This window comes from Protopterus annectens, chromosome 4.part0 (assembly GCF_019279795.1).
Source record: "Protopterus annectens isolate FY-2018-M chromosome 4.part0, PAN1.0, whole genome shotgun sequence".
Classification (NCBI taxonomy): domain Eukaryota; kingdom Metazoa; phylum Chordata; order Ceratodontiformes; family Protopteridae; genus Protopterus; species Protopterus annectens.
The window spans coordinates 840620512-840644644 of record NC_056733.1 but is presented as its reverse complement, the minus strand read 5'-3'; the positions used below and the strand labels follow the sequence as shown (position 1 = coordinate 840644644).

At 42.3% G+C, this 24133-nt stretch overlaps 1 protein-coding gene across 1 annotated transcript in view; it reads right to left on the bottom strand.

Moving 5' to 3' along the window:
* The window catches only part of LOC122800352 (septin-5-like), a 153272-nt gene extending 129451 nt beyond the window's left edge, over positions 1 to 23821 (bottom strand). The window contains exon 1 of the mRNA XM_044069801.1: positions 23811 to 23821. Coding sequence (XP_043925736.1) covers positions 23811 to 23821 — 11 coding nt within the window. The remainder of the gene's footprint in view (positions 1 to 23810) is intronic.
* Between the last annotated feature and the right edge of the window lie 312 nt (positions 23822 to 24133).

Here is a 24133-nt window from a genome sequence, read left to right as displayed (position 1 = left end):
TAGGCAAGAGTTCTATTCCCAGACATGGCAACTGTAGCACTTTGTGTGTGTGTGTGTTTATTTGTGTAAGGATCAATGTTTTTGAGGCCATTCACAGTCACTACAACTTCCATTGCCCTACTTTAGCAAGCCTGTTGATGTCATTCACTTTTAAATACACCTTTGGAGAAGGAGTAATCCCATAAGCTCTGTGGTGTGTCCTATAAATGTGTAATGCTGTAATATGATGTACCTAGTTAGGTAGGAGTTATATTCCCAGACATGACAACTGTAGTACTTTGTGTGCTGATCTGTGTAGGGATCAATGCTTTTGAGGCCATTCGCAGTCACTACAACTTCCATTACCCTACTTTGGCAAGCCTGCTGATGTCATGCAATTTGAAATACACCTTTGGGGAATGAGTAGTACAGTCAGCTCTGTGGCATGTCCTATAACTGCATAATGCTGTATATAGTGATATGCTAGTTAGGTGGGGTTCTATTCCCAGACATGACAACTGTGAAACTCTGTGGGTGTAGGGATCAATATTTTTGAGGCCATTCACAGTCACTAGGCACACCTAAAAATGGAGAACATCGATATCTGTGCAGTAACAGTGACCTGATCCAAGGATCCAGAGAGAACCCCTGCAATACCAGTTACAGCTCTCACCACACCTGTTGGCCACCAAACCAGGACCAAAACAATAAAGGTGGAGGAGTGTCCATAGTCATCAAGGAAATTCACACCACTAGGCTACTTGCCCAACAGAATGTGTCTGAAATACCCCCGGTGTAACTAACACTAGGTCAGACTGCATTCCAAATTGTATAGCTTGCTACAGATCCCCCACCATGCCCCAAGATTCCCACCAGAGCTTTTGAAACATACTGGGAAATATTATGATACAACCAAACACCTTAATACTGAGTGACTTACACTACCCTGCCATTAACTGGGAAAAAATACTTGGGTACCAACACGTGTGGCCAACAGTTCTTGGAAGTCATAATTCCCAATGTCCTGGATCAAGTAACCCATAGTCCCACCAGGGGATCAAATATCCTAGTCCTGGTCATTGCTAACAAAGGAAATCAATGCTCCACACCTATGATCACTCATTGGTGGTCAGGTCTGCACATGAGCTAATCACCCTTAACATCCACATCCCTCCCCCACACCCCAGTAAGGAAACCTCCGTAACACACATCTCCAAAGCCAACATCATGCTACATATGTCAGATGTGACTAACGTCATGATACCCAATGCAGATGGGAACTGAAAGGACGACTACTGAATCCTACATGAAGGCACTGAATGAGCACATCAACTCATGCATGAATCGTGCCATCCAATATAGAACCAAGATGCTCCCCACCAAGAAAAGGAAGCCAATGTGATGGCCCCCTGCCATAAACATACTGTACAACAAAAGGAAGAAACTGTTGCAGAAACGGGAAAATTTTCAGGATGCAAAATACTCCCTTACCAGCCACAGTAAGAAGCTGAGATCCATCATAAAACCCACCAAAGCAAGTTACAAACATAATATAGACAAAGATGCCAAAGACAAATGCAAGCCGTTCCATAGCTATGTCAGGAATCTAAATGGAAATGCTTAGATATGCTCTGAGCTACAACAGGATAGTGTTAAATATACTGCTCCCAGGGATATTGCCAATATCCTGGCAGATCTATTCAGTGCCAACTGCACTCCCCTCCCACTCCTGAAAGGGCCCATCTCAACACTGAAAGATTGCCAGATTCTGGTAATAATGGCCACATAAGTAAAAACCACAGTCTTCAGAGCTAAGAAAACAGCAGCCAGGGAACTAGTCAACATCCTGAGTTGTGCACTACATGAGCTACAAAATGAACTTCACCTATGTGCCATGTCTAATCATAGCCACACATCAGGCTTCATGCCCACTGTCTGGCACACAGCTACAGTTATCCCAGTCCACAAGGGGGGATCCACCTTGGATCCTGGGAACTATAGCCCCAGCAGAATGACGTGCCTGATCTGCAAGGCCATGGAATGTATTATCATAGAAATTAAAACAAAGACATTCACAACCTGCAAACACTGGACCCCGACCAGTTTGGGTTTGTGAAGGGCCAATCATGTCACATCAACCTGATTGACAACTGTGAATACATCTCCAGAGCTGTGGATGAGGGTAAAGTGGTTCACACAGCCTATCTGGACCTCGTCTAGGCCTTTGACACCATCCCCCAGTTTGGAATCATAGATAAATGTATCAAGCTGACCATTAATCCATATGTCACCCAATGGGCTGCCAACTGCTGTACTGACAGAACCCACACTGTAAATGTAGGTGACACCAACCCCAGAGCCAGACAAGTGACAGTTGGAGTACCTTAGGGTTCAGTACTGGCACCACCCTTCTTTGGCATTTACTGCTCTGAAGTACAGTCCAACAGTAAGGGACTCTGGCAAACAAAGGTTGCAGATGACTGCACACTGGGAGCCAATATTGAATCTCCACATGATGTGGATATTCTACAGAAGGGCCTTACAGAAAGACATGCTTGGTGCCTGAGCCATGGCCTCAAGATCAATGCCAAGATATGTATAGTTATCGCCTTTGGGAAGGGACATGTACCTGTGAAGTATCACATAGGTAGCAGTACACTAAACACCTAAAGTGTGATAACAGACTTAGGGATACAGGTGGACAATGGTCTCATCTTTGATAACTAAATCACCACATCAGTCAGGAAATCCACCTATGTGGCACACCTCATCACTAAGGGCTTTACATCCAGGAAAAAAGAGGCCATTGTCCCACTGTAGTAATCTCTTAGTAGACCCAGTACAGACTACAAGGGCCCGTTATGTATGTACCTCACAAAACATCTGCAACAACTAGAAAGGCTGTAGACATGTCTCACTAAAAGAATCACAGGCCTAAACCAGATGCCCTATACTGACCATGTGAAAATCATCCAGCTATACTCTGTCACATATCGTGTTCTCAGAGGCGATCTCTGCTTAACATACCATGCCATGTCAAACCCACAGCTGTTGGGCATGCTACACTTAAAGAATTCCAAACCCTCATAGCCACATGCTCCAGGTATCCAAATTGTGTCATCACAATGAACAATATATGCTGGAGGGATGTGTTCCTGACCCACAGCCTCCCCAGACTCTGGAATAGTCTGCCCATACATGTCAAGCAGAGTACCTCTTTTGCCTTTTTCAAAAGGAACCTGGATAATTGGATGGGAGATAGGAAATTGACCATGGGGATCATGTCAGTTGCCTTGCTAGACAGGGGTCCAGGGAAGTAAATATTGAGGGAAGACATAGCCAGGGAATTGTCATGGCTAGGCATACATAGGCCCTAGGGTCGATAGCCTAGTACCAACCTATGAACCTATGACCTACACTTTCCATTGCCCAACCTTGGCAAGGCTGCTGATGTCATTCACTTTGAAATACACCTTTGGGGAAGGACTAGCCCAGTAAGTTCCATGGTGCATGCTATAACTGCATAATGCTGTAGTGTGATGTATTAGTTAGGAGTTTTAATCCCAGACATGGCAAGTGTAAAAGTTTCTGTGTAGGGATCAATGCTTTTGAGGCCATTCACAGTCACTACAACTTCCACTGCCCTACTTTGGCAAGCTTGCTAATGTCATTCACTTCGAAATACACCTTGGGGAAAAACTAGCCTGGTAAGCTCCATGGTGTGTGCTATAACTGCGTAATGCTGCACTGTGATGTACTAGTTAGTTAGGAGTTCTAATCTCAGCCATGGCAACTGTGAGACTTGGTGTGTGTGTGTCTGTGTGTGCTTGTCATAAGTATCCTGTATGGAGGTAGTTGTGAGTGTGTAACAACAGGACTCATTGTGAAGCGGGTTTTTGCAAATTTCTTATATGGTGGGACTATTATATATCACAATGTCCACCTTACAAGGATAACAGATGTTAAACAGCAGAGACGCTGGGGTAGACAATCCATACCCCTACATGTGACCATGTGACATCATGGCTTAGGGAACAATATAGGCAACCCTTGTATTACCCAGAGAACACTCTCCACCCATGTCTCATACACAAACACACTCTGCTAGGCAACAACCACTATGTTGATAGTTCCCTGCCTTTTGCCCACAGATAGTAACCATGGAGTGATTGCAGTGGACTACAGAGGACATGGCACCCTGTCCCATCCCTACAATAGGCAAATCATTGCATACAGTGATCCTTCACTATGATCCCCATTGGACCCTGTAACAACTGTAGAGCCAGCAAATGTAACTCACAAAGGACATACCATGCCTTATACACATGCCCTGTATGGGCAGATGCCACTGACACCAGGGAATACCTGTATCATGCTGTCAATATAGGTGCACAGTCAACCTGGTGTCCATTGCCAGTTCTCACCACATGAGGTCAGGAATGGCACATCTGATGATAACAATCTGTCTACACAACATGCCCCAGACACACCATGTACACTCCCACATGTCACAGAACATGAATGTGGGATGTCTGCACATCCCAGTCACCATCCATGTTATGGAATATAGAACACATACATGGCAAGCATTGCACAGCACTGGCCACCCACAATAGTATCCCAGATGACTGGATGGTGACTACAGTACCACCCTGTGTGGGCCAATCCAGACACTACACCCCTGAGTCACACTGCAGACCATTGTCATGTGGCCTGATGCCAAGGTATACCCTTTACCTAGCCTTGTACAGCCTTCTGGCACAGTCAACTACTACACACCTGTGAAGCAATGCATCCATGCATGTCAGTACTGGAAAACCTTGTCTGTGTGTGTGTGTGTGTGTGTGTGTGTGTGTGTGTGTGTGTGTGTGTGTGTGTGTGTGTGTGGGTGTGTGGGTGTGTGGGTGTGTGTGTGCGTGTGTGTGGAGTATAATGATTTGGATGCCATTCACACTCAGTACACCTCCCATTGGCCTAATGAAGCATGCCTTCTGATGTCAGACACCTTGATATATCCTTTGCCCATTTATCATCATGATAACCCCTGTGGTGAATGTGATACCTGCGTATTACTGTATTGTGGCAAACTAGCTAGTTAGGAAGTCTAATCCTGACCCTGCCAACTGTGATAATGTGTGTGACTCCCTGATAGAGTGTGGCTGTGCCAACCTTGACACCTGTTCTTCTGGACAAGCACGTGTACTACACCTACCTTATCCCTCCTTTATCACTGTTGCTGATGTCGCTCACAATTGAATATACCTTTGGACAGTTCCCCGATATGTTAGCTCTGTGGTGCATGCAATAACTGCATAGACATGTGACAGCAATACATAGTCAGGCAAGGGTTTGAAACCCTGTACTGGTAAGTGTATGACACACACATGCTTAGGTTTTACTCTCCCACCTTTCCTTTTTTACCTCGTCTCTGTCTGTCTCTCTCACTCCCTCTCTGGTGGATGTGGAGAAGTACACCTACTTTGCTTAGGCAGCAGCTTGTGTTTTGTAAGTGATGCTCATGATCAGCTGATGGCCTCTGCACAAATTGCTGTCCCCCACTAGATGATTGCATGTGGAACAGCTGTGGTAACATTCCCATAGCCAATTGCATGAAAACACACTCCTATAACTAGGAACATCATGTGGGTGTTGGCCCTTTTCATTCACTGTGAGCAGGACTTCATGTCGGTGTTTGGCAAACAGCATCATAGATGGTAGTGGGATATACCTCTAACAACATACACTATGGAGACAGGCCAACATACAGGAGGGAGATGTTCCAGACATGACTACAGAATATAAGTGTTGCTCTTCTGCATTTGGAGTAATGTTGGTTTAACAGGGTTTGTGTGGATATGGCTAGTCTACATGATTTAATACCTGTCATGACAGTGTTATGTGTTGGAGGAAACTCCCACCTGTAGGGTTATCTGCAGACTGGCCAGTGTTTGGAATCTTATGTGTCTTGTGTTATTCACAGATCACCTATCTTAGAACTACAGAAGCATAGTCTGAGGATTAGAGTCAGTATATGGTGACAGCCATGAGAGTTACTGACTTCATATCCCACATAGGACATATGTCACAATAAACCCTGTTACAACAGTAAATGTATGAGGTCATCACAGCAACATGCCAATACTGGCCCAGTGTTTGTGCCTCCAGCCACAAGTCTGTCAACCTTTGTACATATATCATGCAGTAAGAGGTGCATATCTTCTGTACACCATTATTTATTGCCATCATACCTGATAAAAAGCCAGTCAGATATCAGACTGCTAGACATGTTATGCATAGTAGGGGTTATATTTGAGGACATAACCTGGGCATTCTGTGGTTATGTGTACAGTAGTGAGGTATGTGTACTTATGGTGATTTTCGACAGTATGTGTATTGCGAATAAGTACCTTGGCTTCTGTATAGACTGTGGAAGATGTGACTGTTCTTGGTCCTGTTCTATCTGATGTTACACACTGCTCCAGTATATGGTACTCTATTGGCTTACATGTTTGTAGGGCCAAACACACACTTGGCATCGGACCACACTGTGTCTTGGCCCAGTATATGTAGGTTAGTGTGTGAGTGGCACATATGAGGATGGTGTTGATAAGACAGTCCATATACTGTAATATTAAGCTTGCTTACCATATGTGGTTGTGGCTGTGTTCACATTGGTTGTGGGTATGCACTTTCACACAGGTGTCTGTTACTCTGTGCTGTGACATGCCTGTAGAGCCAGCTATATTTGCAAGTACATGTGTATTCCCCCATAAGACATGTAGGCCAGTGTTGTGGCAGTCTGCATGTAGTTTGCACAGTGCTTTGTTACATGCCTAGCAGCTTAGTGTAATTACCCAGTGTGATGTCATGTCCAGATATTTGCCAGATGTACTGCTGCTGGGCCACCATAACTGTCATGTATTTCTGACAAAACAGTGGGATGCTGTACAGATGTATGTCACTAACTAGTAGGTAGTATGTAGCCATGTGACCTCTGCACCACCGGTTATCATGTGTCAGGACAGACAGGAGTGCGTGGATGCATAAACTGTGTGGGCATATGTAGTCCAGTATTTATGTGATATACCCATGTACATGGCTGTTAACATCGACATTGTCAGGCTTGGTCCACATGTCTCACACTAAGGGGATCTGTGTATACCTCTGGACTGACCTGAGTGTGGTAAACTGTCCACATTTATTTGTTATATCTCTGTGGTAGTCCACAGGATCATTACTGTGATAGTGGTACTGTACTATGATGATCTTAGGATGTCTGTCAGTAACTGATGACGTACATGTCAATAGCAGATGTGACCTCCCACACACAATTTGTCTGTTAAGACAACCCCTGTTACAGTAGCAAGAGTCTACATATATACCTGCAATACATACATGACATCCCCTTGCACTAAGAGGTTGAGATTATTGGTGCTGAGGTATGACTCCACTCCATGTTCTGGACATATGGTAAACATATATATAGATATATACACATATAGATATCTACATACATATATGGTGATATATATATATATATATATATATATATATATATATATATATATATATATATATATATATATATATATATATATATATATATATATATATATATATATATATATATATATGTATGTGTACATATATATATATATATATATATATATATATATACACACACACACACACACACACACACACACACACACACACACACACACACACACACACACACACACACACACACACACACACACACACACACACAGATCTATATAGGGCCATATATATGATGCACTATACAGATGTATATAACTACATATATATGAATATATATATGGGTATGTGCATGCACACATATATATCTACATATGTATATGTATATAGCCAGACCCTTGTCATGTGTAAACATTACTGTTGTGTATATCTTCCCAGATGCATCACATTGTATGTATCTGATATGTGTATATTTAGATATAACAACATATGTGATGTAACAGCAATATCACAAAAAAGTACTACACAGTTGTAGAAGTCACAGCAATTGTTCAATACTATTCAGTATGTGTACTGACAGATATATTGGAAAAACAACAGCTGTCTTCACAGCTGTCAAGGCGTAGTGGTTAACTGCTGTGACTATATTGTACAGGGTCCTAGGTTCAAGACATGCAAGGGCTGTTTATTTTGTTGCTGGGAAGAACAAGGGCTGTTGGATACAAAGTGGTTAAGGTAGTCTTGAGCAGCTTAAAGCATGTTTGCATGGGTTTGCGCGAAGCTAAGCAGTGCTAAGGTATGAGCTTACACTGTGTAGGCTTCACTTGCAAGTGCACAAATGTGCTTAGCTGTTATATTGAAGCAATGCTGACACCTGGTAAGCATGGCTCAGCCCTGGTAACCAGTGCTCACATCCCAGTCTGATAACATAGCAGGGTAATGACATATGTAATAAGTGTATGTAATGCCATGTACATAACATGCATCTGTGTGCTGTCATTACAGTAGCAAGGGGTGTGAGTCTCCTGTCTGGGACACTTGAGTATATATGGCTTGTACAACACTCTTATCCATGTGAATTTGTTGCATACAAGGGTAGTATCCCAAGTTATATGCAGTCTCACTGGCATGTAGTGTATCATTACATTGCTACTGTTGGCAGTGCTTTCTCAAGCAAGAGTAGATTGCTAATTATAGCAATGGAAGCAAACACCCCTGCATGCATACATGGACTCTGAGTCCTCACTGCCGTGTTCCTGGTGTGTGAGCTGTGTCACATTATATATTTCCTACTGGATAATGATCTGACATGTAGAAAATAACTGTAGAGTACTGTCTGTATAGCAGATGTCAGTGAGGGCTGCAATCATGTTGTAATGGTATACCTATCAGTGTCAGACTGCATAGCTAGTTGGTGAGCTGATGTCTGTCAGTCCCTGTACAGATGTGTAGTTGTCAGGTATCCATCTTGGATATGTACAGGCAATCTATGCTTGACTGACACTGACATGTCTGCCCAGCTGTGTTATAAATGGCACAGATATGACTCAACACCCTGTATGCACCACATGCTATGGATACCTCAACTACACTACCACAGACAACAGAACATGCTTGGGTACAGGTCTCCAAGACAGACACTAACCATGTTATGTAATACATGTTGCATACATGTTAACTGGAGCACCTCACCGGACTTCTGCAGGAGGCACCCAGAGGATTGGCTGATGCATGTCACTCTCACCTGAGGGTCACCACAGTAGTGTCTGTTGATAGATTTTCTGCTGGCACATGGCAGGTGGCATGATACCACTGTACACACATCCCCTACACTTCCCATCTCTCGATCGACAATAGCCTGGTACACACCTATGAACACATGCACAGATGCACCCCAGTACTGACAAATGTGTATGTGTGCATTACTGAGAATATCAGTGTATGTGTGTTAGTAGACCTATAGTTGGGAATACCCTGAGGCCCTTCACACCCACCACACTACCCATTGCCATAGTTAGATGTGGCTGCTGCTATACCGGGCATTACCTGTACCTTTTACACTCATCTCCCTAAGGGCAACCTGGGCCTTGCAGTACTAGCACAACACTGGGTTGATAGGCATGGGATACCCACTGAGTTCTGGCAAGTGTGTGTATGTGTGCATGTGTGTATATATGTAGGGTACAGCATTCCGAGGCCATATACTCCTATTACAATATGCACTGCCACACAGTATTAGGGATAGTGATGTTGCTGCCCATTGGAGAGGCATGACAATGCATCACCCTACTATGCCTGTGGCATGTGCATTAGATGCATATCCCTGTAGTAGCACTCTTGGGATGGACAAGGGGTTGTATTGCAGTCCTGGTCAATGTGTGATGGTGAGTATGTAAGAGTGTCATCATGGGTTCCAGTGCATACAATATCCACAGTGGGAAGTGGGTGCTGGGTTTACTGTCATTACACCATGGTACCCCTGGTACATGTCCCATGTACCACTGTATGGTGACCACTGTCACCATCAACCATACAGGTAACTGATAGCACTATCTAGCCCAGTTATGCATGTGCTGTCTGCAACCTACCTGTAACACATTGGACACACTGACAAGGTAGTTAGCACTGATAGGCCCAGGTCTCTCGGATGTGTGTCTGACTGTTATATGTTTGTCAGTGTGTATATGATGGTATGTCACACTATGTATTGTCCATATACAACCATTACATCCCCCATTACCATACTGTACATGCCTGGGGATATTCTGCATGTAACATGTAGCCTGGAACACACCTCATTCTAAAAGCTGTGTGGTGTGTGCAATTAAAGCCACACACACATCAGTAGCACTACATACCTAAGTAGGGGTCTAGTCCCAGTGTTGCCAAGTAAGAATGTGCATGTATGTGGAGGGATCTACTTCAGGTTGCAGAATATACATGTCCCAGGAAATCATCTGTCCAAGAACTGCGTGGTATATGCTACCATGTCACAGGTATCATCCTGTGGACATACATTCCATTACAATTACTGTTAGCTGTGTAAATGGCCTCTTCCCCACTGTAGAGGTGTGCAGCAATACCGGGGTTGGTATATATAGCTGGGTGTGGCTGCTGTGGACACAGCCAACATCATTGTGGTTAATATTGAATGTATCTCCCCGTGTAGCTGGCCATAATACTGTACAGTTCATGTTAACAGGTTAGGTATTTGTCTATCACACTAACTGTGGTTCTACAGCACCTCTCACCCTCCAAAGGGTAGGGGTGTGCCACCCACAACAGCACACATATGTTTACCATGTTGAGGGATTGCACTACATTGGAGAAGGGGACATATACCCTGCCGGTATCATCATCAATGACATTAAACTAGCAGACTGCTTATTCCACAATGTGTTGATCTGTGTAGTCTGGGTTGGCGATATTACATAGGCTACAATGGGTTCCTTGCACAGGTACATACATCCATGTGTACAGTATATAGTGCATCAACACCTAGGCCTTTGTGTGTGTTATACACAAACATGCGGTGTGCACCACCCAGTAAAACTACGATTGTCCACTGTAGAAGGGCTGCTGACAGCAGCCACCATGCACTCACCTGTATACATCACTCCCAGACCTATCGGCCATGTGGCACAGGCAGTGACTGTTATACAGACCTGTGACGTGTTCACCTGTACCCAGGATATGGCACAGCCAAGGTGTCACCACAGTGCCATACCCCTTGTGAGATATGACAGCACACCATCCTCCTGCTGATACATGGACACCTATAACACAAATAGATAACATTATGGAGACCACAGTCACTCAGTGTTACTAACAGCTATAATGCATCATGGTTGGACAGCTACAATACTTGACACATAAGCATTAAACGTTACTGCTGACAACATGTTACACAACAGTACATTGGTACACTGTAGTACAGTCACCATGTGCATCAGAACAATATTAGCCTGTCCTTGCATCGATGTTATGGATGACAGGGATGTGGCACAGGTATAATCATATGCACAGGGTGTGTTGTTGGTTTGCCAGAGACCTAGGCTGGGCCATACATTTGACACCATGTGTGTGAGTGAGGGGTTTTAATTACTGATATGGCCATGGTGATGTGGTGTGTGTAGGTATGGGGTTGCCCTATGTGTGTTTGTATTGTGTGTGAGTATGCATGCACACAGTTCTGCCATGTGGCTGCCCTATACAGGTGTTTGTTGGACAGCTGCAGACCATACCTGGCAGGGTGTGCAGTTCACTGCCTCCGGCCATGGACACAAGAATTGTGCATGCCAGGGGTTCCACAGGCACATCCAGGTACAAGCCTCATTATGCTACTCTCCCCTGATGATGACATATGTCCACTGGAACCAGGTCCCTTCTGGGACTGACCAGGGTCACATGCACATGGCCTGCTGTGGTGTGGAGTGGTGTGGACAGTGCCCCCTTGCAGTGCTGGGGCTGATACTACCACTATGGGAGCGGCTTGGTGTCCTTGCATGTCCACATTGACCTCCAGATGGTGTTGCTGGCCTATGTCTATGTGGCCATAGCACCACTCCCACCACATGCTCTAGCACAACAATCCATGGTCGTGGAGGCCCACCATCTCATCCCACCATCTATCCATGGCCTCTGAATAATAACTGTGGGCACCTGCAAGATAACGGATGTTGTCACATACAGCTGAAAAAGCAGCCCTCTGCAGCCTCAGACCCTGTCTGGTGTACTGTTCCATATGTGCCTGCACCTCCATGACAGCCTGAAACATGCGTCTGGTGGTACCAGATGTGGCAATTCTGCCAGAGGCATGATGACCAGCAGCCCTCACATGAGCACCCCTTTACATCTGCCTATGTGGTACCCTACCGGACATCTGGCTATGGCTGTTGTGTCCAGACACAGCAGCCATAGATACCACACTGTCCTGTGCACTGCCACCAACCACCAACTGTCCCTCTGCTATGGGCACTTTTGATGGGGTATCTATAGGCACTGTGACTATGTGTGAGGATTGGGTGGATAACAGAGGGATGTCAAACAATGGCGCAGTTTCAGCCTCTGACAACCCCGCCTGTGCCTCAACACACCTATCATCATTTTCAGTGTCTGCATGGATATCATCATATTGCATGCAGGAGGGACCCTGACCCACCTCGCCACCTGTGAGGGAAAAAAAAGAAGTGCACTTTAAGACCTGTATGTCATTGCTTAACAGAACACACACACACACACACACACACACACACACACACACACACACACACACACACACACACACACACACACACACGCACACACTGACCTTCCACCATAATACCTACCTGTCCCTGAGTTTGCAGACTGTCCCAAGTTTATTCTCTTAAGATCCCCATCCTGCATCACACTTGGAAACTTACACTCATTAATGTCAATCATTAACATATCATTCTTCTAATTGCCTAGACAAGTGATCACAAAACATGACCTGTTACTCCATTACCTCTTTGACTTGATTAGAGTCAGTTTTACAAGGACTCACTGCTGTCATTCAGTGTTCACCCTGGGTTTGTCCAGACATCGTGAGCATGGCCCCCATATGTTAGGAGCTACTACAGTCACTCAATAATGTCACACACTGGAGTGTCATACATAACTACTGCTCAGTAGATGCAAGATCTGTTGCTCTATTAACTTATTATGTGGACAACAGTAATATTTGGATACACTCACTGGTGTTGTCTAGTAATTCCCCAATGCATCTGCAGTGCTGCATATGTGGGTATTCTTTCACCTTTCTGCTGATTGCAATTTTAACAGTATACCTGGTTTCTAGCTTCCCTCCCAATGCATGTTCCACACTACAGACCTTATTATACTATCAAAGGGAAGTTGAGATGTATAAACAACCCTACAATCACACATGTGCATACATGGACACACACACAAACACACACACACATACACACACACATCATACATGCATCAACCCCCCTCAACTCCAACAGATTGCACTTACAGACAAAATAACCCCCCCCAAACACACACACTTACAGGTGAGGTTGCACGAAAATATTACCCACAGACCTCCCATTACCCATCTGTCAACATGCATAACATATTGTACTCAACAGCATGCAGTGCAGCTATAGTCAATCCATGCTAGCAACAGTATACATGTGTGTGATGCATGGGCTGTGTTAGTAGGTGGCACCTCTTCCCCTGGAAAACACTGTACCCATGTACACAGTATTGCTGTGCACCTGTTCAGCACCCTGCCATGTATTGTGCACCATACCTCACAGGTGTGTGCACCATTGTTAAATGTGTATTACTGTGTCAGTTATGTCTGCTCTGCTGCTCACAGCCCCTATGTGTTTGTCCAACTCATACCTGGGATGATATATGGACAGATGTCACTTGTGAATGCCTGATGTCTGATTTACAGATGCCATCATCAATGGTGCAAGTATGACCAATATGATACAATTACACTGACAACTGTCAAACCTTACCATGGCTATGGGGAGTGTACACACCCTTATTGATATGACGCCCTCTTCCTTGATATGCCATGGGACCACATTACTGCATATGTTAACATTACATGAGCCTGATATGTGACATATGTCCTGTACAATCAAATGCAGTGTCAAGCAAATGTGTTAGTTGTGCTGATGCTGATTGAGATGCATACCATTCGTGGGTGCATATGTGTACACTCCCTTATCATGATTGTTTGTTGCACCTACTGTTATGTGTACTACAGCAGTCACTATTCCTGGCAGAGGTATACTAGCATGGGCCATCTGCATTTGCCAGTATATGGTCAGTCTGCCCTACACATGTCCCCCAACTCTGCATGATTGCAAGGTCAACTCATGTGCACATCCCTTGGAGTTTGAACACCTTCATCACTATTGCTGTGGAGTCAGGGTTATGTCTGCCACAGTTCCTGACCCTGACTGTGTGCAGATACAGCCATTCATAGCATCCTTTGGATCCCTGCTGCAGTGAACTGTTGTGTCATGATGACACCCCCTCTCCACCTTCAGCCTTTTTGCAGATGCTTGACAACTATGGCCTACACGTGTGTCAGTTTGCAGTGTCCCAAACACTGAACACCACATGTAACAGCCTAGTCCCAGCTAATGAATGGCAAACATACAGGTGTACACTGGCACTGGCATGATACAGATGGGTATGGTGGGCCTGAGGTGGGGTGAGGTGTTGGTTGTGCAGCACATGTATCTTACGTGATACAGTCTGTAGGTTTCCAACATGGTCTTGGTATACCAATACGCATTGCAATGCATGCCTTTTGGGGACCTCTTCTGCTATGCATACGCTACCTGTAGAGAGGCCTGGCTGATGTTTCCTGTGGTACAGCTGTCACATCTGATTACCCTAACCCATGGGCCACACATTTGCAGAGTCCAGGCAATTGCTGACACTGGTACTGCACAGCTAGTACTTGCTATACATTCCTGCAACCTCCTCAGTGTTATGGCATGTTACTAGGCAGCCTGCATAACCGGTTTGCTACATGTGGCATCATCTGTCTTGGATGGCCATCTGTTTATTTTCTACATTATTCCTGTCCCATACATCCTCGCCACATACATGACTGTCTGCACTGTTTTCCATGCTATATGCAATGGTGAGGTATGGCTACATGTCCAACTACTGGATGCTACATGTTGGGTATGGGGCCCACGCCATAGCATATACGATGTGTACAAGCCATGGCTGCCTCTGTTTCAGGTAAGTGGGCACATTTGATGGCCAAACGTCTTGGACAGCAGACTAGTTCTTGGTGTGACATTGGGGATGTGTAATTGATGTAAGGTGCATTTCCATGACAAATGCATGTGGTCAGTACCTCAAAAGCTGCTTCCACTATATTTTGTCTGGAGTGTGTGCACACATATGCTTCCAGTGTTTGTGAAGGTATGTATTCCCCATATTTACTGTCCTAACATACAATTCCATATTACACACTCATTGTTCATGTTAGGACCACATTGCAGGTTGTAAGGGTTGTGGGTCGCAATATTGTGATATGCCGTAGTGTAGATCTGTAACAGTTGCCATTGTAATACTGGTATATACACTGTTATAGCAATGTATAAGGGTGATGTTTCACACATGTCCCTACTGTAGGCCATTTGTCCCACCATTATGTTCATTTCTGTGCACACATTTTGCAATGACAGGATGTTAGTTATATTGCAGGAGTCTGACATACCCTTCAGATACACCATCATGGTGACCACTGTGATGCAGTGCAGTTAACAGCAACAATATGTGAACATGTATGGCATGCATTATGGGTAGGTGTGTTAAATGTGTGCATGGAATGTATCATAGCCATAACATGACTGTTGTATTGGCAAACTTGAACAAACACCATACTTACCAGCTACAGCCTGCTGCCTTGGAGGTATACCAGAGGGACCTACATAAGTGTGTGAGAGATGTGATGTCAGTAGCCACAGCTGTGGCATTGGTACAGGGTGGGTGCAGCATTACAGTACATCAACAGTACAAGCTCACAATACTACAGATTATGCACATCTGCTTATTACTACTATGCAGCAACAGACTATATATGTCATCTCACATATGCATGATCTAACTGTACAGATGTGGATGGATACGCAACAAGGGTCTACTGATGTGTCCTGTGGCCTTGCCTGCATGCTCCTCTACCATTGTGTGGGTAGCACCCACCTCCACTATGCTTTCCGACATGTGTTGTTTGTGCGGGCGGGCAGGTGCCCCGAGGCTGGCAAGGAGCTCCTCAACATGTGTTGGGGGCTGGATGGCATGAACCCCCATTGCGAGCTGAGCCCCCCTGACTGCACACCGATGGGAATTGCAAAGTAGGTCTGTGTAACTGAGGTTACACAGGTTGACATTGTTTACCCTGTAGACAAGATCGTTCCACAGAGCGATCCGCTCCTGTTGCTCATGGGCTGTTCGGCCAAACAACACCTGGTAGTGCTGCACCAGGTGTGTGATGATGACCTTATTCTCCTCCACTGTATAACTGGGAAGTCTCTCCCGGGATATCTTGCCTGAAAGACATAAAGATGGAAACAGGTCTGAGGACTTCATACAGCAAGGTTATCATAGTTTTTAATACACATCTCTGTCTCCCCCCCCAAACATATCTGCAACAACAACAATCAATCTGATCACAAAACTCAATTGGCATGTCTACAGAATACCTACCTTTGGGACATATATTGTATTGTACAACACTTTGTGCTATGTGTTTGTAGCCATGTTCCCTGTGAGGAGACTATCATTGCTGGCCTGTTACGGACAATGTCACCTGCATGCCATTGTAAGGCCCACTATGGTTCCATATATGCATGTGGTCTGTTTGCTATGTGATTGCTGCACATCTGTTGTTTTGTGTTATTGGGGATATCTATGCATGCTTTTGGACATGATCCAGGAATGTGTGGACTATTACTACCCAAATATGTTCTATAACATGACACAATAGCATGTTTAGGGAACAGTTGGCAGCAGAACCACCTCTCCCACCTCATCTGCCCATGTTACCAGGCCACATCACATGTGGTACCAACCCTGGCACCTCCTCATCTACTGGTCCTGAACTACCTTCAGGTGGAACCACCTCAGAGGATGGTGCCCCCCCCGGAGCACACACAAACATGATCCTGTCACCCGAGGTCAGGTCCAGGAACTGGTGCATAGGGAGCTCCACAGAGACTTAGGACATGTGTTACAGCACCTTGAGGCCCTCAGTACACACTCACAGAGTCTGTATGCTGCTCATGCTCAGACTCCAGCCTAGGCACCTTAAGGCACGTGAAGCTGATGTTGTGACTGGTCGTGGGTAGGGGCCTTGTTTCCATTGTTTCCATATGGGGGCTCATGGGGCTTCCACATCACAGATGACACTCCCCATCCAGAGTGTTTACCCACCACATATGTCATATATCGCACCTGTAGGCTGTCTTCTCAATCTTCCAACTCAACCCACCTCCATAAATATACCTGCTATCATTCCCCAAATTCACAATCCCACCTTCACAAACAAGGGCAATATGTTCCCACATGGGGTTCACACCTGACATAACCATCCATTTTGCACACACTTACTGCTGTATTCATATATATATATATATATATATATATATATATATATATATATATATATATATATATATATATATATATATATATATGTATAACACATAGCATGCAGCACTGTCATGCAAAAGTAGGGGACATGTATTTATATATATGTATGTGTGTGTGTGTTTGTATATATGTAGACATAAACACACACACACACACACACACACACACACACACACACACACACACACACACACACACGCACACATATATATATATGTGTGTGTGTGTGTGTGTGTAGATATGAGTTGTGTATATATATCTATATATCTATATATATATATATATATATATATATATATATATATATATATATAGATATATATATATATATATATATATATATATATATATATATATATATATATATATATATATATGGTGCATTCAGGCATCAGGACCACACTCTGTAACTCTCCTTCCTGCACAGCTGCAGTGTTCTTGCTACAACACAGACAGGTGCCACATGTGGACACAGCCTAACATTAAGGGTTATATATAGGAACCGACTGCAGGTAAGCCTATTACACACCTATGGCATTTCTGGATGCTACATTACATATTAACATGACTGTCCTGTAAGTGGTGGGCTCTGGATCCCACATGTCCATCATAATGGCATTACTTTCACCACCAGCTATTGGCCACACTAATATACATGTTTTGCATTACACAACACAGACTATGATGGCTTACATCTTGTCAGTCAGTGCTGATCTGCACAGTTGACAGCTATGGCCCACTGCCACAGGGACAGACACTATTGTCCATAGCAATTATTCAGCTGGACATCATTACAACAACAGCTGATGGCACATATAGATCATTCCACATCATCTATCCCATTATTATGGATCAAGTACTATATTCAATTACATGCAAATATACTTCACATATCTGTTGTGGGAATTATGTCTCTTCTGTATACTTTGCTGTGTGGATGGCTGGATGGATGTATTTTTTTTTATTTGGCTTTCACTCTCTTTCTCTCTCGCTCTTTATCTCGGTCTCTCTCCACTAAATGGATTGAGCTCCTTTGAATAGATTACAGCATGGATTTTTTTAGGTGATGCACATGATCAGGTGATGGCCTCTGCATCAATCAGTGTCCATCACTTGCTACCTGCATGCAGCATGCTGTGTAGTATTTCCAATTACCACTGCCATGTCAAACCACTACTATAAAGCCCTACATCATGTGTGCATGGTCCCTTTACCGTTCCTGTATTGGAGGACATCCTTCCTATGTGTGGGCAGCAGTGTTACAGACAGCACGTAGCAATACCTCTTACAAGAGGACTTACAGACTCAGGTCAGCTACATATTTGTATAAGGTTCCAGACCTACAGATAGTGTGAGTAGTGTTGTTATATGCACTGTATAGCACCTGTGTTACAGGGTTTGTGTGTACATGCTAGTTTAGCATGGAATGCAGTATGTCTGCATAGCTCTCAACTGTGGGCTTATCCACATGATGGCCAGAGATGTGCCTGTTACATTTTGTCTGTCCACTACACAAGTCTTTTGTCAGATAAATCACTGGCATTGTCTGTGCAGTACATGGCTACATCCATTTGTGTTTCTGACTTCATATTCTTGACTAAGGGTATGTCGCAGACTATTCTGTAACACCAGCAACTTTCTCAGTGTATAACAGACTGTTCTGTTTGTCAGTGTGATTGTGATGTTTTCAGTTAAGCATTGTTATGTAACAGATACATCTTCAGTTTGGCAACTTAATTCTTTTCCCTCTAAGGGTTGAGTACAGAGTGTAATTTGATGCTGCTGAACTATACATCTGCATTACTTACTGTTGATTGATTGTTATCCTCTGCCCAGTCTTTCTTTACTGTTGTACTACCAAAGGCCTTGGCCTGGACAGCAACATGTGTTATGCTTTCAGATTACTGTATAAAATGATCTGACTGAGAGTTGTATTAATCAGTTAGTATGTATTTCAAAGTCATAACAGCTATATGACATGGCATATACAACTGTAATAGTACACAAATAAACATTTCTTATGTATGCAAACCTGTGTGGGGTGTCATATTCTTTGACTTCTTTGTGGGTTTATGTTTCAGGCAACAATTGACCTTTGTATGAGTGAATCATACACTGTCCATTTGAAAAGATGGCAACTGTAGGAATACTGGCTGTTCAATATGCTGTGCACCCTCTAAATATGTATCTTCCTATACATATTTATGTGTGTGTATGTGTAGGTACATATGTATATATATATATATATATATATATATATATATGTATCTACATATATATGTGTGTGAGTATATGTATCTTTGGAATGTTTATTGCTTCCACATTGTACATTCCCTGTGGTAGCCAGACTGTACTGCATGATATGTTATTGATACCATCCCAACATCATACAGGTGGGATGGATTACTGTTAACGTATTGTGGCCATGTTGTATAGGGTCCTGGGTTTGGGACTTGCAACAGTTGGTATTGTGTTGCAGGGCAGATCTGTTCGGCTGTGGAGGAGGCGATGATATCAATTCTTAAAAGAGGTATTTAGCTTGGGCCCCCTCACCCCCATTAACAGTGCTTTTGGTCATATATGTATTTGTTATGTTCTCTTTTATAGCTATAGATATATATCTGTATATGCATATATACCTGTATATGCACATATATATATATATATATATATATATATATATATATATATATGGATATAGATAGATCTGCTTACATATATATATATATATATATTGCTCTCTCTCTCTCTCTCTCTCTCTCTCTCTCTCTCTCTCTCTCTATATATATATATATATAGACATATATATGTAGACATGTATGCATATGTATGCATGTATATATATATATATATATATATATATATATATATATATATATATATATATATATATATAGTATATATATATATATATATATATATATATATAGTATGTATATATATACACATATATATATATATATATATATATATATATATATATATATATATATATATATATATATATACACACACACACACACACACACACACATATACATCTACATGTATAAATACATTTCCTGAAACGTTGAATGACTGTGCTGGATGATATGTTTGTGAAAACATCAGGGTTATATATATCTAACATGGCTTAGTGTTAAATCCCTTTGGCTATGTTGTGCAGGGTCCTGGCTTTAAGCCTTGCAAAGGCTGTTTATTTTGTTGCTATGCAGAACAAGGGCCATTGGATACAGAGCAATCAAGGCACTTTTAAGCAGTTGTAAGCAGGTTTGCACGGGATTGCAGGAAGGTAAGCACTGCTAACTTCCAGTTAGAGTTTCTTAAACTCATTTAGCTTCTCAATTGCTTAGCCTGTGTAGGCATTGCTTACCCCCGCACAAACAAGCTTAAACCCACTTACTGCTGCTTAAAAGTGCTTACTCCCACTTACCCCGTGCTAATTTCTTTAAAAGAAATGAAAAAGAGTTGATAGGAAAGTGATGAAAAAGGGACACAAAGAGGGAAAGACAGTAGGGAAAATAGCTGAGGATGTGCAGGATGGGTGTTGGTAAGGTCCATAGCTGCTCATTTCTTCTACAGCAACAGCTGTGCATATACATTGATTTGGAGGTAGATTTGGACACTCATACCCCTGAGAGAGGGGTGAGGACAACAATAATATGTTGTGAAGTCAATTAGATCAGATTACATGTGTCCAGTGGACAAATGTGCGAAATGGACAGCTATGTATAGGTCGAGATTGTTTTGGGGGAACAGATTGCCCTTTTTTTTGAGGTGAGAGTAGGATGTTGGGAAGGGATAGTAGGTATATTTGGGGAGGTAGGCTGGGTAGGATAACAGATAATACAGACAAGACAGCATACAGGAGTGGTATATGACACATGTGGGAGGTAAACACTTTGGATGGGGAGGGGCGTGCTGGAGGCTGAGTAAGAAGGGCTGGCTGACCCTCTAGTTGTGCCACACGGCCTTCAAGCTGGCATAGCAGATCTCCAAACTCCATGAGAAGCTCGCTACACACCAGACCCCGGACCTGACGACGGGTGACAGTATCCTATCTGTGCCCACTCCCAGGGGGCATGAGCCCCATCCTCTAAGGTGGTTCCACCCAATGGTGGTGCAGGACCATCGGACGAGGAGGTCCTGGGGTGGGCCGCAGATGTGCTGGTGCTCAGTGCCATGGCCAGATGAGGTGGGAGAGACGGGTCCACTGGGAGCGGCCATCCCAAACGTGCTATGGTGTTTCAATTTTGCAGCATATGTGGGTTAGTAATAGTCAACACATCCCAAGCAATGGGCAAACCCATGCACCTATCGTTAAATTTAATCTGTTTGATAAAAAAAAAGGTGTTTATATTATTGTATTTTAAATATTGCTCTTATAAACTTGGGGGGTGTTGCTAGGGTAATGGGATTTGTTTTTATGTACATTTTCTGATGGTTTTGATGTCTGACACTCATATGTTTGCCATTATTTCAGATGAGATCATCCCAGTGGTTTGGCAGGGTAAATGAGGGACAGGCCAGATGTATGAGCCACATATCTGGACATTCTTGCATTGATCTATGCTGTTGGGGGTATGCAACCCCCATGAACGGTCTCGCTCATTGTAAGTGCCAAATGGCAGTTCTTGACTGCAGGGACATGTATATTGTGAGAGCTCTGCTCTCAGACATGCCCCCTGCACTCATCCATGCTCTGTCTCCATTTAGGAGCTGAGCAGCACACCTAAACGGTCACTTCCATGCAGGAAAAATCTATGGCAGTTTACTGAATCCGGGGGATAGACTCTTGCTAAATATTCAATCTTTTTCCAGCATAACTGAATTAATCAAATAAACTTTGTTTCATTAAATGACAGCTTGTATGTTTTTTTAAAACAAAAAACAGCAAAGCTCCTTTATTTCATGTATCTTATTCCATTGTATAGTTTTACCCCAAACCTCATTCCTAACACAGAAATTAATTTCACCAAAAAAGATATTTCTCCTATCTTTACTATATCACTTAGTCCTTTGTTTTTTAAAGTCAAACCTCTTATGTTTAAACATTGATGTACATAATATATTACTTCTTTTATCCAGAATTTGTTTCCCATAATTAATATAATTTCATATGCAGAAGTAGACATAACTGGAATTTTTATCCATTCATTAGTAATATAAGTAGCACGTTTCATATGCAAATTTGCATCTCTAAGTAGTACATTCATGACTAATGCAAATAATATGCTACTCATAGGATATCCCTGATTTATGCTAGTCTTTATATCTATTTATTTGCTTAACCATCTATCCATTAAAAGTTTTACTTTATTTTTATCATATGCAGAATAACACACATTCTTAATTTTCTAAATATTGCAATAGTCTTCCATACTTCTCCACAGAAGTTCATGTTATACTTTATCAAGTGCTTTATTGAAATCTGCTATCATAATTTTGGTTTCTTCTGTTCTGTTTATCATATCACTATTGCAGTACTGCTTCATTTACATGTATCTTGATATTTATCTTCTTGTACCATTTAAGCTACAGTATGCGTAGCTAAGCAATGGGCAAACCCATGCACCTATGGTTAAATTTAATCTGTTTGATAAAAAAGGTGTTTATATTATTGTATTTTAAATATTGCTCTTATAAACTTGCTGTTAATATCAATTCCAGACATAATTTTCCTCTTAAACTATATATACTATCTTCCATGATACATTTAATTTAATTTTCCATTCTCTTCAGAATTATTTTCATAAAAATCATATAATATGCACTGTTTAATAATACTATTGTCCAATTTTCAGTTTTATTTTTATCTTCATTTTCCATACAAATTGAAGTATACCACTGCATGCATTTTTATATATAAAACCTTCATTAAGTCAGTCATTCATAACTTTTAACAAGTGTTTTTTTTTTCCATAAATCCATAACATTCTTATAAAATTATCATACTCCATTTGGTCCTGAAGCCAACTGTAAATTAACTTGACTGAGTACCTTATCTAATTCACATAAGGAAACCTCATTTTCCAATGCTTTATTTTTGTTGTTGTTTTAATTGTTTAATATGCCATTCTTTTTTGTACTTTCTTTCTATCTTGAAACATTTTCTTTACATAATTTGTAACAATATTCATAATTTGCTCCTGAGACTCTCTTACCTCTCTGTCATCTTTGATTTCTCTCATTATGCTAGAATTCTAACTATGTTACTCAAATAAGCTGATACCTCTTCTCTTTTACCATGTAAGCAATATATTTTCTTAAGTAATAATTCTTTCATTTTCTCTTGATTCTTTTCATGAAATTTACATTCTATCACATATTCTCAATCTTTCCTTTCCAAATAATTAAAACATTTATATACCTTGTTTTATAATTTGTATTTTCCACTTACATCTGTCTGCCATTCTGAAAAAAAATGTATATTTTTTCTTTAAAAGCTAGCCACCATTTGGACCAGTTTTTATAACATATTCTTGGA